The following is a 17,843-nucleotide window of genomic DNA, read 5'->3' as shown; positions in this document are numbered from 1 at the left end:
AGAGATACTCTATTCAACCAAAAAAGATTTTATTTATAATTTTTTTCAAGAAGCCATTGATTATTTTGTACTGAACAGGTGTCAAATTTCATTGACACCAATGGTAAAATGTTTATCTTTTCTTTCTCTTTGAAACTATTCACAAAGCCTAAACATCAAATTTTGACCATACAGAGAATAATTCTACATTTTTATTAAACTTCTCTCTCTAAGACGCTTTTTACCAGCCAGTTTGTATCTGTTCTGTAATTTATAACTTGCTCGTGTGATTGCATTGCTGTCCTTCTACCCTACAAGAACCAACACAAACATATTAATCTAAAAATCACCATCAAATATTAAAAAGTAATTGTTAAAAGTCACTTAAAAGTATTCTTACGTAAATGTTATTCAGGAGGACTTTAAAATGTTACAAAGAACTTTCAAATATAATTACTATCTTTAAAATCATTTACAGTCTAAAGAGTTGAGACATTTATTTTCTTAGATATGACCTTAATCTAAAATGACTCCAAAAACCATCTGCTAAATGGATCTCCTTGGTTAATGTTTAAAAGCAAAAAGCATATTTACTAATTATATGCATTTAAAGTTTTAATGCTCCTATATTTTACTATTTTCCTGTGCTTTATTTTAAGCTTATATTGAAATTGATTAGCATTACAGAAACATTCAGTATTCTTAAGAGCAAATGAAACTCTGCATTGCAGTCTGACTACTCATCCATAATTCAGGATCCCAGCTAAAACATTATGCTCAAACAAGCACAAATATTGGCAAAGGTGAAATATTGGACTGCTACAATAGCAGCTAAATTATGTAGCAGTCTGTGTGTGCATGTTTGAGTTTCCTAGCACTGGAAATAAAATTGATAGAAGAATAGTCAATAATTATAATTGTAGAGTAAATAAGCAAAATAATACAGCCAGCTTGCTATCATTAGTTATTTGTGGCTTATTTATTAGTTATTTATAGTTTTGAAAAGACAATAAAACCAATGAGCCAGATAAAAAACAAAAATATTAGTTACCTTGAATCTATCCAGGCAAAGAAAAAGGGTTTCTGGAAGAATGCTTTTATGGATTTGGACTTTAAATATATCAAGTCAGGCTCTATTTAAGCTAGTAGAAATTATCTTTCTTTAAATAAATATCCTCATTTGTCTTAATTATTTGGGCAATACGGCCAGCCCTCCATTTATTAGGACCTTGGTCACTTGTTTGGAGGTTCAAGCAGATAAGCAGGGTTTCTAAATTCTCTTGATAGATGGATGACCTGCCTCCCTGGCTGGAAGGGCTAGTCAATTTGGGCACAGACCATGGCGAGGACACACAAGGAGGCTGAGAGCAGAAGACATGCTCCTTGCCAACTGAGTCAGCAGAATGAACCCAGCAGATGAATTTGCTAGTAGACACACCACCAGCTCACTTTCACTTCCTGCCATCTCACTTTGCTTCCATTGAAGCTTTGTGTCACATTTTGTAGCAGTGTAGACCTTATACTTGCGGCAATCAATAACCTACATACACAAAGGCATTGATGCTTAGGAATTCCACCCCCCTCCCTCTCTGTCTGTATTTTAAGGTTTATTGTTGTAACTTGGTCAGATATCCTTCTGACTTGTTATAACTTTTGTAGAAAGGAAGAATAATTAATATAATATAGTCACTTCATTACATAACAAAATTACTAGTTTTATACAGCACTGAATACATAAAACCATTAACATTCCTCCTAAAATCTGACTGGTTAAAAAATTTGTAAGAAGTATTCACAACAAATTATAAGGCATGGCCTTCTCATTCAATGTTCTGTGACTAGAATGTTCACCACAGCACAGCATTTGTAGTTCACAAAGCCCCTTTAGAATATAAGCTCACTGAGCTTCACAACACAATCCTACAAGAGTCAAGTCAGGTTGGAAACTTCATATTTGGCAAATGAGCCACCTAGCTGCATGGGTATCAAATACGGCATTCCTATCATGGACCTACTGTGGAATGGAGGTGGGGACTCCACCTCTTTCCCCTACTCCACACATTCCTCAAGAAAAAGCGATTATATATCCATTAAGAAATAAAACAAAAGAGGAGTAAGTCTCCTCTTACTCTATTTCCTTAATAAAAAGATTTCCAGTCAAATCAAGATCACAACAAAGACTAGCATGTTTGTGGAACCACAATGTGATTGAGTCATTTCGGATTTTCTCCTCCCAGATTTCCTTTATTGTCAATATGTAGCTCATCCAGAGAATCTAATAAATTCATAGGAAATTTCATCTGCTTCATGGCCAAGTCATCTCCCCCCACACACGCACACATTTTTATAAGAGACCTATAGGCTTCCTTTTCGTCATTCATAGCTGATGCCACTGAGGTATGAAGTGGTTCAGTAACTTTCCCTTGGGCATATAGTAAAGGCAGTCGTAGACAGATGAATAAACTCAAAATTCAGTGCTACATCTACTCAAATCAAGATGAACAACTTAAAGCTGAGATCCCTGGTGCTGGACAGACCCAATCAGAGAGCTTTCCGCCTATGGGAAAAAGGTCTAAACCTATTATATACTCAGGAAAGATCTGTTTTATTTACCAAGGTTCTTTTAGGCATGACAAGTGGAATTGCTCAACAATGAATGGGAAACACGCTCCAGTCACACTGAGGCATCACCAATAAGCAGATAAACATGAGTACAGGTGCAGAAGCTTTCAGTCAACTCAGTTTCTGGTCAGGCGTGGAGAAACCAATCTAGTTTCACCCATCTCCTGCTTTTCTATAACTATAAGAATGTTCTCGTACATAAGTGTCCAGATTTAAGACTTGTGTCTGTATTTTGAAAGTCAAGAATGCTTAACAGGAAAAAGGAAAGCCTCGGGGAATTAAGAGGCTTATAAGCTAGCACTTCAAAAATATAGCTTAAGATAGAAAATCTGTATCCTGAATAGCAAAAAGATGCTGGAAAATGGCCCCCCATCCTTCCTGGCTTGCTGTGAAGGAGAATCATCTTAGGAAGGTCTTACAGTCAAATCTGTTAGCCAGGGACAGCAGAAGACCCTGCTTTTTACATCTCCAAACCTCCCTGTCTTCGTTGGGTGAGCACGTGACTGCCCTCAGAATCAGTGTGGACCCAGAAAACTGGTTGTGATCTGGATTTTGATTCACAGACACAGATCTACTTGGGTAGGAAGTGTAAGCTATGCTACAGAAAAAAGCCAAGGACAAGGGTATCAAGGGAACTGAAGCCCAAAACCTGGTAAGAGAGACCCACTCTGTTCTATAGTAGAGAAATGTGATGTCAAGACCCACAGGATCAACTGGAGCCAGTGCAGATTGCTTTGGTCTGACTGCTTTGTACACTCTCAGAGGGCCAGAGAGATTTGGTGGAAAGCAGCCACTACTCAGGAATTTCCTATGGTAAACCAGCACAAACAAAGCACCTGTGGTACAAGGGACATAACTGGGGAGCATTGTGCTCAGTTGGCAGGAGCAATGTGAGGGTAGCAGGCCTGTATGGAGAAAAATACTGACAAAAATTCAGCTTAGCAACCCAGCAGGAAAGGCAGGACAGGGCTCAACCTGGAAATAGTCCTTTTTGGTTTAACCAGTTCATACTCAGAGAGAAAACAGCTGCCCCACTCTGCCCCCCACCCCCGCCTGCATACACCAAGTAAACTGAGAGAAGATGGACCGTCTCCCTCCTCTTCCTCCTCAGCTAAGACTGGTGTTTTGTTTTGGTTGCTTTGTCTTTCTCTTTGCTTATTCTATTATGTTCTCCCTCACTATTATTTCTTCTTCTTCTTCTTTCTCCTTCTTCTTCTTTTTCTCCTCCTTCTTCTTTCTCCTTCTTCTTTCTCCTTCTTCTTTCTCCTCCTTCTCCTCCTCCTCCTTCCCCTCCTTCTTCTTCTTCTTCCTTTTCCTCTTCCTCCTTCCTCTTCCTCTTCTTTTTCTTCCTCCTTTCTCCTTCCTCTTCCTCCTCTTCCTCTTCCTCTTCCTCCTTCCTCTTCCTCTTCTTCTTCTTCCTCCTTTCTCCTTCCTCTTCCTCCTCTTCCTCTTCTTCTGGTACTGGGGATTAGACTCAGGGCCTTGCACTTGCTAGGCAAACACTCTACTATTTGAACCACACCCCAGTCTTTTTGCTTCATTACTTTGTTTTATTTTTCAGATAGGATCTTTCACTAACTTTTCTCAGGCTGGCCCCCAACTGTCAACATCCTGATTCCACCTTCCAAGAGCTGGGATTATAGATACAGCCACCATGTCCAACCTACCTCACCTCTATTTTTAATATGCTCATCTCATATATCTTTCCACTCTTTTTTATAGTAGTGTGTGACTGCAATACCCCACTCTCATGAACAGTTGGATCATCCAGACAAAAAAGTCAACAAAGAAACTTCATAATTAAAATGTACCACAGATCAAGTGGACTTAACAAACATCTACAGAATATTGCATCCAACAGCTGCAGAATAGACATTCTCAGCAACCCATGAAATTTTCTCCATAACAGATCTCATTTTAGCCTAAATCAAGTCTTAGGAATACCAAAAAACTGAAATAATTTCTTCTATCTTATAAGATCATAATGGAAAAAACTCGAAATAGAAGTATAATATATCAACATAATAAAAGCTACATAGGACAAACCTCTAATCATTATTATATCAAATGGGGGAAAATGGATAACATTTCTTCTAAAGTCAGGAATGAGAAAAAGGTGTCCACTCTCTTCACTCTTATTCAGTATAGTGCTTAAATTTTTAGCCAGACCAATAAGGAAGGAGAAAGAAAAAAATGAACCTGAATTGGAAAGGAAGAATTCAAGTTATTCCAACCTGCAGACAATATTATTCTATACTTAAAAGACCCTAAAGACTCTACCAGAAAGCTCTTAGAGCTAATAAGTACTTCCAGTAAAATAGCAAGATAAAAATAAACATACAGGACTAGAGATGTGGCTCAAGCAGTGGAGTGTCTACTTTGCAAGTGTTAAGCTCTGAGTTCAAACCCCAGTCCCACCAAAATAAATTAAAAAAAAAAAGAAATGGCTTTTCTATATATCAATAACAAACATGCTGAGAAATAAATGAGGAAAAATCCTATTCAAAATCGCTTCAAGGAAACACCCTAGGAATAAATTGAATTAAGGAGGTGAAAGACCTCTATAATGAAAACTATAAAACAATGAAGAAATTTAAGAAGACACTAGAAGATGGAAAGTCTGCCTGTGTTCATAGTTTATCAGAATTAGCATTGTGAAAATGGCTATATTACCAAAATTGATCTAGAGGTTTGATGTAATCCCCATCAATAGTCGTTTTTTCACAGAACTAGAAAAAAATAATAAAATTCATATAGGAGCACAAAAAAACCTCAAATAACCAAAGCAATCTCGGTCAAAAAGTAATACTGGAGGTATCAACATATCTGATTTCAAATTACACTATAGAGCCATAGTAACAAAAAAGCAAGGTACTGTCACAAAAACAGTTATGTACTGGATGAATGAAGTAGTTAGAGGACCCAGAAATAATCCCATGTGGTTACACCCATCTGAGTCTTGACAAAAGTGACAAAAAGTATGCTAGAGAAATGACAGTTCTTTCTGGGAAAACTGGATATCCACATGTAGAAAGTGTAGAAGACAGAAACACCGCCAATATCTCTCACTCTACCCAAAATGAATCAAACACCTTAATGAAAGATGTGAGACTTTGAAAACATAGGGAAGAACATTCAAGATATAGGCCTAGATCAACTTTCTGAATAGGAAATAATAGCAAGAACTGACAAATGGAATTGCATCAAATTAAATATTTCTGCATAGCAAAGGAAAACAATTACCTGAGTGAAGAGAATGCCCACAGAACGGGAGAAAAATTTTACCAGCTATTTATCTGACCAGAAATTAATATCCAGAATACATAAAGAGGTAAAAAATTACACATCAAAAGAATAATCCAATTGGTAAATCTTTAAATGAATTAGAGACAGTTCTTAAAAGAAGTACAAATAACCAAAGAATACATACAAAAACATTCAACATCTTTAGCCATCCAGGGAAATGCAAATCAAAACTACACTGAGATTCCATCTCACCCCAGTCAGAATGGCTGTCATCAAGAAACAAACAATAACAAATGCTGGTGAGGATGCAGGAAAAAAGGGAACCTCATATGCCGTTGGTAGGTAAATTAGTGCAGCCCCTATGAAAATCAGTAGGGAGGTTCCTCAAAAAACTAAAAATAGAGCCAGGTGTGGTGACTTATGCCTGTAACCCTAGCTTCTCAGGAGGTGGTGACTGAGAGGATCATGATTTCAGGCCAGCCCAGGCAAAAAGTCCAGGAGACCCCATATCAACCAATAAAAAGCTGGGTGTGGCATGCCTGTCACTCCCAGCTCCATGGGAAGCATAAATAGGAGGATTGTGGTCCAGGTGGGCCTGGGCATAAATATAAGACCCTATTAAAAAAAATAACTATAGCAAAAAGGGCTGAGAGCATGGCTCAAGTGGTAAAGTGTCTGCCTGACAAGGACAAGGTTCTGAGTTCAAACCCCAGTACCATCAAAAAGAGAGGAAAAAAAGATCTATTACATGATTCAACTATACCACTCCTAGGTACATAGCCAAAGGAATTTAAGTCATCATACAATAGAGACACCTGCAGACCCAAGGCTTTTGCAGCACTCTTCACAATAACCAAATTACGGAATGAACCTAGGTGCCTATTAATGGATGAATAGATAGAGAAATTATGACATACGTGCATAATGGAGTATTATTCAGTCATAATGAAGAAAAAATTATGTCATTTGCAGGAAAATAGATGGAACTGGATATCATGGTAAGTGAAAAAAGCCAGAGTCAAAAGACAGCTATCACATGTTTTCTTTCATATGTGGAATCTAGATCTAAAAAACAAAAATAAAGGAAGTAGAAGACATAGAAGACACGACTACTTGGGAAGAAGGAGAGAGAAAAGAAAGGGCAAATGGGGGATAAATATGATCAAAGTACATTATATACATGCATGAAAATGCCATAATGCTTAAAATGTTACCCTATACTCCTTTGTAATCTCTCTCTCTCTCTCTCTCTCTCTTTCTCTCTCTCTCTTTCTCTCCTCATTTCCCCAAGCAATCTGGGGTCTGTTTTCTGTCTGTACAGATTAGTTTTGATTTTCTGGTAATATTATATAAATGGATACACATTTATCCATCATACAATATGTAGTCTTACTTTCCCATTTTATTTCAACCAACATAAGAATTTTGAGATTCAAAAATTTTTTAAAAAGAATGCTTAGTTGAATTTTACCACTATGCACTTTAAGTACACTGTAAGCAAAGAAAGTGCGATTGTGACAAACCAATGTGGGTACAAAACCAAAATGATCATTGTTAGAGATACAAAAACTATGACATTATTTTAAGCTCTCATGGCAATGATTAGTGCAAAAGCTTTCTAAATCTGGAAAGTTATATATCCTACAAGTATACATTTAAAGCATGGGAGAGGGACTGTTAGGATCACGACAAAGAAGCAACGTGCTCATATATTTGCAGGTGAAAGCTACTTTTATAGTTAAGGACAAATGCATTTAGGGGAGAATGACAATTCAGAGCTCATATATGAGCTGCCACAACATCTCTGTTAATTCCCTTCTCAATGACAGTTTGCTGTCAGAGAAAGAGCACCAGTGAGGGATACAAGGCCTGTTCATCTGCTGCCACTAACTGTTAACATCATGCTGTTTCATCTCTCATAACCTCTTCTGCCTCACTTGCTAAAAAAAAATTTCTAGATTATGTCAGGCCTTCTATTTGAGAAATGCCTCTGGTTTACTTACTTAACAATACCACACAGCTGTTTGTCCAGCACTGGCATGATAACCCCATCAGGGCACTGTCATGGGTGTCATTCTGCCACTGACATAATTGAAGAACAGCATTTGTACACTGGGCAATGACTCTGACTTCCCAACTGGACACTGAATGACCACCATCAAGATTGTACCAATGCAGATACAAAACCACAAAAACCTGTGTCTTTCTCTTCTCTTTTTACATAAAGAAACCAGCATCTTAAGGCAAGCAGGAACTCATTTGTAAACAAAATAAAAAATGTTCAGTCTATTCTTGGATATTCTTTGCTGTAATTTCATAAAATTGAATAAAAGTCTAAGCAAATTAAATTGGTATTCAAACTTTAAAAAGCAACTGAAGTTCTTCCCCTTACCTTGAAGCCTTTGCATCACGTTGGTGATGTCCCTATGAGACCGCGAGGCTGTCCTGGATGTTGCCATGGTTCCTCATGTAGCATGAAGCCAACACCAAGAGATGTCCCCCAAGGCAGGGCAAGACTACTCCACTCCAGACAGCTTATGTGAACTTTTTAGGTCTGTTTGAGTCACAGATGAATCCAGGTCCTGGCAGTGGCCAGTAAGGAGACAGTCCTCCCAAAGATAGATCCACTTTTTCTTTTGTTTTCAGACAGCCTTCTTAGATGACCTCAAGAACCTAAAATACCAAACCAAACAAAAGACAGTATAATTTAGAAAATTATCTACTTGGGTCACCATAGTGCCTAAAGGAAAACTCTCTCTAATCAAGTGCCTGATTCACTATAAAATAAAATAATTAATGTGGAAAACACAAAGCACAATGCAAATGTTAGAAATTCCTGTGATACTTGATAAAATATATAAAGGGGACATAAAATAAAATTGGTTGTTTAAAGGAGAAATTCTCACTTTTATTCCATGTTTTCTTTTTACACTATACACATTGTTGATCTATGACTTACACTGAGTTTTATTGCTTAACACTCAGAGATTCTCTTATCTGCACTATTTTTGCTGTTTTTCAAACACATTTTTCTGTGTTTCACTTCCAGGAATGAGATCACATATCGTAGCTCTTTAACAATTTGATGAACTGAAACAGTATAAATGCAAACATTATTTCATACAAAAAAATCTGACTTCCAATTATTCCATTTTTAGAAGGCAAAATGGGTCTGCTTTAGCTTTTACCTCCCTATGCAGAAAGACTCTAAAGTAAGCTGTAAGTGGGATGAGGGTGTGCTAACCAGAGAGGACATTGTCCTTCTAACCCCTTGCTGAACTCTCTGCTTTGGTCAAGGATAACTGATCACTCTGGGCTTGGGTGGTGAGAAGAATTAGGTGAGTAGTTGGTGAAATCTTGACATTGAGAAATGTACGCTGAACAAGGATTTTCTAACCTTAGAGCTAGCTGAACGGAAAGTCTTGCTATCAACAAGATAATTACACAGAAAGAAGATAGGAGAGAGTAATGTACCCAAAGACAGAAACTTAAGGAAGGGGCCATGCTGGGAATGCCCATTTGAGAGTGATACCTCATCACAATTCACAGTGCTCCTTTAGGTTATGACAATGTTAGAGGGGAAAAAAAGGGAATGGAGGTGGAGAAAAAGCAGGAGAGCAAAAGCAAGTCTAAAGAAAGTTCAGCACATATTATGTGGGATGGTCCATTTGCCTGAAAGAAAAAATAAAGCAAGAGGAGTCTATGTGTGCTATTATAATCTGACTGTGTGATTCATAAAGCAGTATTATTTATGAAGGGTTGGTTAAATAATCAAGTAATTACAAACTACAATTGATTTTAAACGCTATTACAAATACTAGAATATATTAGTCTCTGATCCAAATTCAAAGTTGCTAATATCTCTTTTAGACTACAAAAGGATGAAAAACATTGCATACTGCTGCTGCCTTGTGTAAAAAGTCATCAAAAGGATGACCTCACTACTTGCTCACTTTCAAAGTCAGGGGACAGAGACACAGTGGATAGCATCAAGTAGTAGGAAGGTAGATGCAGACATCTCTTGGCCACTTGAAAGGATATTTACTAGAAGTAGGACCCTGTATCTGGCATCTTCTAGGCTAAAGAGATGCCTCTCAGTGGGTGGCTTTCCAAAAGATTCTCAGAAGAGAAGTAATTACATAAAGATGGGCTATCATCACCACCTACCCGTTTCTGTCAAAATTCTCTGCCCATTAGCAGCCTATTTCTCCCAGGGAAAAATATTCCACATACAAAGGCTACCTTAATTGGCAGACTCAGAGAGTGAGAAGTGCCTGGAAGACCTTATAATCACCAGCTCCTCTAAGTGTTAGAAAGTTGGGTTCTGTAAATGCAAGAATATATCTTTCTGAAATCTGTCTCTCTGTATCTGTCTACCTATGTATCTGTTGACCAGTCACTTGCACATATACTAAGTAGAGATGAAGAAAGAAATTCACTTCAATTCAGCTACTTGACACTAAGCCCTGCTCAGCACTGGAGTTTACAAATGATAAAAACACGAGCCCACTTTCAATCAAACATTAAAGACTTAAGATCAAGTAGTTCTACCACCAATTACCCTGTTTCTACCCTTTTCCAGTTCACATTCATGTCACAAAAGGATTAACACACATTAAACTCTGAATTGCTTTGCTTGTGTACAATATGTGTCCAGCTGTACCACACAACACATTCTGCATGCCTGAGTTCAATTTCTGGGGAAACTAAGATAAATATTACACAGAATCTATTTTTGAGGAGTTTGGAAAATTGTGGGAGATGCAACATAGAAAGGACAATTAAAAATTCTCAGGAATAAGTACAAATATAAAGATAGAGGAATGCTAAGGACAGGGGCTGCACTAATTTGGCAGTTCTGGAGAAGTGTCCAGGAAAGGAGCTAACATGGCAAATGAGTTAGTGCTAGGTGAAAAGGAAAAGAAGTGATTCCCAGGTAGAGTCACTAGCTTGAGCGAACACACAGAAATGAGAAGCAACGTGATTTGTTTGTAGACCAGCCAACGGTTAGCAAAGTGTCACGCGAGGTGACACTCTGCAGGAGGAAGGGCCAGATGGTGGGGCTCCCTACATGCTATGCTCAGAAAGTGGGTTTGGTTCTTTAGGAGGCAATAAGAAAACATTGAGGGACCTTAGACTGGAATGAGAAGATATAATCTAAGTTAACAGGTATAGTTTTTAAGGGTGGATTTATGGAGTTCAAGGCTGGAAGTTCTAGGAAATTCAGTTAGGAAGGTATCTCAGGAATACAGGTAGGAAATGATGAAAGAAAGAAATTGGATGGAGGAGAGCATGAGTGAAAGGTAAAGTTGAAGAAACCTTTAGGAAGCCAAGTTTGCAAGACTGGGAGGGTTGATGCAAGGTTCCAGGGTGAACAAAGGAGACTGAAGAGTCTCCACTGATGGCCAGGATTTGTGGTGCCGTTAGTACAGCTCAAGAGAAAAGGGGTGCACAGAATTTATCTTTGGATCAATTCTCAGAAGTCTTTTTCCATTGGCCGCTCATTATCACTTCTCTGCAGAACATCAACAGCTGACAAAATCCACAGCATCACTACGCAACTAACCGAGGACCTCCTCCCTCCAAAAGCCTTCCCTGAACACACCAGCAGCACACATAACAGCAGAATTTTCCCTCTGTTCCTCTAGCGGTAATAATCCCCATTAGAATGAGTACACTTTGCCTTGTATTTTTTGCTATCGTTAGTCTCATTTCACTCGAATCAGACTGTGAACACTTTGCTGGCACAGGGACTGTAACTTTTTTCTTTTTGCAAAGCTGGGAGTAGAACCCAGGGCCTTGTGCATGCTAGGCAAGCCCTCTACTGCTGAGCTATGTCCAAGCACTAGGACTATACTTTTATTGTTTTAGTGTCTCATCCCTGAGCACATGCTATGCCCTCAATACCTGTGTTTAAGCACATGATACTTTGTCTATGAGACAACCCCAGAAAACGCCTTTCTCCCTGACACAAAAAGAGTTGCTGCAATATCCTTCCTTTTTCAGGCCAAAGATAAGCCATTTTGCTTTCATCATTCCAGTATACACATACATCCTATATTGTGAAATTATGATTTTCCTGATACTTGAGTGTCATATGATTTGATAAGAAATGTCAAGTTAATAAAAAAGAAGATAATAAAAGGACATTATAAGACGTGAGTTCTAGGTTTTAACTTTGTCCCAACTAGTTGAATGGTTTTAAGCTGGCTCTGTGTACAAAGCTCCTCACTCAATGACTGCTTTCCAGAGATGGGAGGGGGAGGAGAGAGAAACAGAGAGAGAGAGAATGAGAGAGAGAGAGATGTTCCAGAAAATGCACAGATTTTGTATAAAGAAAGGCCTAGAGCTGACTTTTAAGTCTGTCTCTTATTCTGCATATGATCTTAAGAAAGGTCAACTTTTCTAAGTCCTTCCTTTTTCAAAGGCAAAATGAGGTTAATTTATGAAGAAAATATAGGCTACATTTTCTTCTGCTTAAATTAAGTTTTAAAAGGTAAATATGGGGCTAAGGTATAGCTTAGTAATACAGCACTTGCCTAACATGTGCAAGGCCCTGGATTTGATCCCCAGTGCCACCAAAACAAGACAAATAAGTAAATAATAAAGAAATAAAGTAAATATGTAACATTTGTCATGCAGCTGAGTTTCAGTAAATCACTGTTTCTCAATATTCTTCCTCTGGCCTCAGTTTCTCCACCTGCAATACGAAAAAATGGCTCTAAGATGGGAAGATGCTCCAGAGTATACTCTCCTTTCTCAAAACCAATGTTAGCAGGAGTGACAACTAAAACGCCTGCTGGTGTAGGGTCATGAGATCCTTGAACTCACTGCTTATGTAGCAGTTTTCTGGTGGTGGACACGACCTACAGCATCACATCACTAGAGGAAGATCCAGAACCACCAATGAACTCACTGTGCCCAAGGTTAGCAAGGGATTTTATAACAGGTGGAGGATATTGAGGGGGTGAGGAGTGCGGGAGTGAGAGGTGAGGCTGGGTCCTGGAATAGACATGAACAGACTGTATAGGAATTGACAGCTCCCATACCATCTTTAAATCTTTCCAGAAGAAGGAAATGAAATACAATGCAGCCATATTCATCTATCATGCTTAGCAGAGAGGTAAGATTCTCATATTTATTTTGGCATAGCAAATATGTATTGGGAAACTCTTGGTAGGGCACAATGCTATCTACTGAGTAAACAGCAGAGAACAGACAGACAGACCACTCTTAGTGCTTAAGTAGCAGAGGGAGAGATACTATAAGCAATATTACAGCAAAACAGGATGACTTCGTAAAGGAGGCGTCCAGGCCACTGTGGAAACCATCAAACAGTAACCATCTATCTGCTGTACTTATTGTGCAGGGAGCAGTGAGAATTTAGAGTCTGTGCTATTTGGGATTCTCCTAGATGAATTACGTTTTAACAGCAACACCTGGGGAAAGCATAGTCGTGAAATGTCACAACTTGACTTTTCCTGTCTCTACTCCAAATGGACAATAAGCTGCAACAGCAATTTCTTGTTTGTGCAACTAAAAAGGAATATAGTAAGGAAAGCAGTAGAAGCAGCACTGCTGGGCCACAAGAATATACCTCAAAGCAATGCAAGTAAGACTTTAGATATTAGGAAACTAGTGGAAAATTCCAAACCCTGCAGACACCAGAGATGATATGGCTTGTGTTTAACTGAAAAAAATGGAGACCATAAGCATAGAAACAGATTCACAACAGTATGAAGTATGGCTATTAGTTATTACCTAAGTAAGTACAAGAAAGCACTAATATTGAAATCCACCATTACATAAAAATTTTAAAACAATTTCAATAGATCCTCCCTTCTATTTGAATCTTTTGCTGGAATGAGTTCAAATAAATGTCTAATCTTCAATTAAATTATTTTCTCTCCCAGTCCCCTAGTAGTAGTAGCAATAATTAATAAATATTAAAATGGCTAAAAAAGTAGGGAAGAAGAGGGACATTTTGAGTTAATATAGACATAATACTAATATAACTATACAGGTTAGCAGCAAATAATGCCATTAATTATTCACTATTATGAATTATTCAGAATTGTAAAACAAAATGGTTCTTTCTCTTGAAACAGAATATGAAAAAGTAATCACAAGACAATGTGCAGCACAGACCAGCATGACAAGCATTAGCTAACAATGATTCAAAAAATATTTTGCAAGCTTGGAGTACAAATTGCCCAAAGACATCTGCCACCTTCTTTCTTCTGAAGTATTCTTTAGAGTGTATATTTCACTCCTTGCCCAAGATTAGTTCTTGTTATAGGAGACCACAAGAAGGACATACTGAAGAGGAAGATGTCCCCACAAGGAGTCTTGGGCCAGCATGCCAGTTACATTCAGGCCACAGGGTGTGGCTGCAGTAGCCAGAGCTGTGAAAATGCCACCACCTTACAGGGTTATGGGGTCATACATCCTGTCATAGTCACACCTCCTCTCAGTTGCAAAAAGATACATGTACTGCATTAATAGTGAGAGAGATAGTCCCAGTGAAGCACCAAGTGGTTCTGGAAAAATTCTAAATGATAAACTAGTGTTTTCCAATCCCCACTCCCTGGTAGGAAGGAATCAAGTGAAAAGAGTTCTTGTATTGGCACAATTAGGACAGAAGCAAACCAGCTTGTGAAAAATCATTTGTCAAGAAAGATAAAAGCAAAGCTATAATGTAAGAGTTGAGCAAACATTTTTCAAAGGCTAGCCATATTATAAACAGTGTCTGTCTGAAGATGCTTTTTATCTTCAACAGGAAACATATTAAGTTAGCAGTGATCTGGCACATTTTGTTCTAACTCTGCCACAAAGTAATAAACTGAAAAACACAAGAAAAATAGATATGTATTTTAGTACACTGTTGTGATGATGTCAGGAGCTTTTTATCCATACTATTAATCTTTTTCATCCTGGGGAATAAACAGCCCTCACAAAGGCCAATCCTCTTGACTCGGAATTAAATTAGCATTTTTTGCAGATGTAGGTCATATTCATAACCTTTGCTGGATTAAAAATTATTATGCACTCTCTTGTATAGGTCTGGCTTCAGTTTACAAATACTGTCTTAAGAAAGTAGTTCTTAGATGAAGACAAAAATAAACGTGCATTCAAGAAAAGAAAAATAATTCATTTTAGGCTTTCTTACTTTTCTCAGAAAAATTTCAGATACATGGAACTTTTCTACCCCAAACTGAAAAGCTCAGAAATGAAAACTCCAGGGAGCTACGGTTTCCTAGCTGATACATCAGGTCCTGGGCTGGATCTGATTCTATTCAAGGAAGAGGCCTGAACTTCCAGCAGCATACCCAGCGCCCCCCCCAGGCCCCCCCCTCCCGGCTTTCCCTGGGGCTTTTTCATTCTTGGGCGGCTGATGGCTGCTGCATTTTGCACTGACTGTATTTCTGTCTTTTGCGATGCACCTGTGCTCCGGTGGACCACCATTTCCCAGAACTCCTCTGGTGGCAGCGCAAAATATGTCTGGAACCTGTCTTTCTGAGGAGGAGATGAAAGTTATCTTGCCCTCTAGTGTAGGCTCTGCCTGGAAGCAATTGCACCATGACAGTGCCTGAGGAGTCGCCCGGGCCTTGGTGCAGCCTCCAAACCCCCGGCTCCGCTACCCATTTTCCTTCCCCTAGCCCTTCCTAAAATAGCCTGGGGGTGGAGGAAGCGAGGCTCCTAGAATTTGTTCTACACCCTACGTCTCCCATCTGATAGTAGGGACCGTACCCACCATCACAATAAGAGGGTGGCTGCCTTTTGCTTCTGCACCATCGGAGCCCAGGGGATGTGCCACGGGCGGAAATGACAACTCAGAGAGGGGGAATATTCATAGGGAAATTTACGTACGTGATGCAAAGAGGCTCCCCAACCTCTTTATCGCCTTATCGGTGAGTGTCACACACGTACACAATCCACCGCCACCCCCTCCCTCCCACCCAGCACGCAGAGCCTCAGCGTGCAAGCACAAACTTGCTTACAATTTGTTAGCAATTGGTTCTTCTTGCACTTCTCTCTGTCTCTGTCTTTCCTTTTACCTTCACTCTCGGCCTCGGTCAGGTTCCCAGCAGCGAGGCGACGCGAGCGAGCGAGCGAGCGAGCGAGCGATCGCCTCCTCAGGGCTCTGCGCCGGGGATCCGCTGGACCGCGGGGTGCGGTGCGCTGCTGTCCGCGCGCCCTGTGCGGGGCCTCGGGCGCAGTCTGCGGGGCTGCGGCCGGCCTGCCGCCCTGGTGACCGAGTGCAACAATCCCAGCCCCGCTCGGGCCAGCGGCTCCCGCCCGGCTCCAGCGCTCGACCCGACTGGCGTGCACTCCCTCCAGCGCCGGCGGCTCGGCGGCTCTCCCCGCCCTCCCTCTCCCTCCGCAAGCCGATCGGTTCCTCCTCCGGGCTGCAAACTGGGGGGTTAGGCCTCCCCACCTCCCGCAGCCTGCTCCTGTCGGATGCGAAGGTCACCCAGGCGGCTTTAGCCTCTAGGCAGGGGCCCAACACCACCCCTGCGCGCCACACCCCCTCCCGCCAGGCGCCGGGCGCGGGGTTCCAGGCTGCGTTGGTCCCGGTGGAGCTGGGGGCGGGGACCTGGAGGCTCGCTTGCAAGCTTCCCCTACCTCCTGGAGATGCTTGGCCTCAGCTGCTTCTCTGCAGCCGCAAAGTCCTTCTATGTCCCCGCTCTTGGCCAGCCTTTCCTGAGGGAGGCGGGATGGAGGGGTGTCTACCTCCCGGGGGTTCAGGTGGGAAGGAAATGGTGCAGCGCTCCGGGACCAGCTGCCCAGAGTGGCAGCGCTGCCCTGGCTGCTAACTTTTGCCCAGGGTTTCCAGGCACGCTTGGAACCTGTCTAGGAAGACCAGGAGGTTCCCTGATGGTCCCAGGAAGGACGTGATGCAGTTCCAAGAGCGCATTCCGCCGGCTGCTTTTTAATCTACCTCCAAGGAGATCCTAGCAGCTGAACTGCTGCTTGTCGAATCAGTAACTCTCAGTTTGAGTGAAACTAGTCAGGCTTTGTATTTTGTTACTGATGTTCAGAAAGCTTAGATTTCTTAAGAAGGCACTTGACCTCTTAATTTCGTTGATTATTTCAGAAGGTGATTTAAAAAGCACCTTTAGGTTCCTCAAACAAACCGTACAAATTGTGGAGCCATTAGTCTGTCACTACAAGTCCTCATGGTGAAAGAGATCCCATGTTGCCTAGTAGCCTTCAGGAGAATTGATTTTGTTGTGGTTTTATGGTTTCCAAGCAAAGTCAAACATAGTCTTTATCCACTAACAGTGAAGTTCCAGTTGAACGGGATTGTCATGGCTATGTTGTAAGAATCTTAAAATAACAATGATGTCTGAATCTTCAACCTGAGCAAGACAATTTTTTATTCTCTGAATTTGCCGAGTGGAAGGATCGCTTTATAAAGTAAAAGAACTTTCTCTTTACTTCCCGTCTTTCCCTCACCTGCAGCCCATGTTCCCACTATTTAGCCTTCCATTTTCTTCCAATTCTCCTTTTTTTTTTTTTGCATCCCATCAAAATAATAACATCTGAGGACTGGAGGTGTGGCTCAAGTGGTAGAGTGCCTGCTTTGCAAGCACAAAGCCCTGAGTTCAAGTCCCAGAACCACCAAATAAATAAATAACATCTGAAACAAATCTGGTAAACCAATCTGTTGTGTCCTCTTTCCTTGAGTTTCTTTCTTTCTTTCTTTCTTTTCAAAACTAAAGAATGAATTTCTAATTCAGAACCTGATACATCAGGAAATTGGGGCTGGAAGAGGGCAAGTTTTGGTTCACTATAAAATGCATACTTTACCTCTGTACCTCTGTAAGGGATGCCCAGAGCCCACGGAGGTGGGGGGAGGGGGATAAACAGCAGTGCCTAGGTGTCCCAGGAAAGCATTCTCTTTTGCTCAGGTCACCACCAGATTAGGGTTCACACTTCAGGCCTTCTCCTCAGAGGGAAAGGAGCAAGCTGTCTCAGGTCTCCTTCTCCAT

At 40.5% G+C, this 17,843-nt stretch overlaps 1 protein-coding gene across 14 annotated transcripts in view; it reads right to left on the bottom strand.

The window, feature by feature from the left end:
* The window catches only part of Syne1 (spectrin repeat containing nuclear envelope protein 1), a 437,993-nt gene extending 421,271 nt beyond the window's left edge, over positions 1-16,722 (bottom strand). For 11 of the 14 annotated variants that reach the window (XM_074072138.1, XM_074072173.1, XM_074072180.1 and 8 more), the window contains exons 1-2: positions 15,849-16,408; positions 8,240-8,520 (exon numbers count right to left, since the gene is read on the bottom strand). In XM_074072138.1, the coding sequence (XP_073928239.1) occupies positions 8,240-8,306 (67 nt within the window). In that variant the 5' untranslated portion in view covers positions 8,307-8,520; positions 15,849-16,408. Of the gene's footprint in view, positions 1-8,239; positions 8,521-15,601; positions 15,625-15,848; positions 16,409-16,473 lie in introns of those variants that run through there. The other 3 variants (XM_074072146.1, XM_074072145.1, XM_074072149.1) reach the window with 3 other exon arrangements.
* Between the last annotated feature and the right edge of the window lie 1,121 nt (positions 16,723-17,843).

Source organism: Castor canadensis, chromosome 1, assembly GCF_047511655.1.
Source record: "Castor canadensis chromosome 1, mCasCan1.hap1v2, whole genome shotgun sequence".
In the NCBI taxonomy this organism is placed as follows: domain Eukaryota; kingdom Metazoa; phylum Chordata; class Mammalia; order Rodentia; family Castoridae; genus Castor; species Castor canadensis.
The sequence above is the reverse complement of the archived record's forward strand: the minus strand, read 5'-3'. Positions and strand labels throughout refer to the sequence as shown.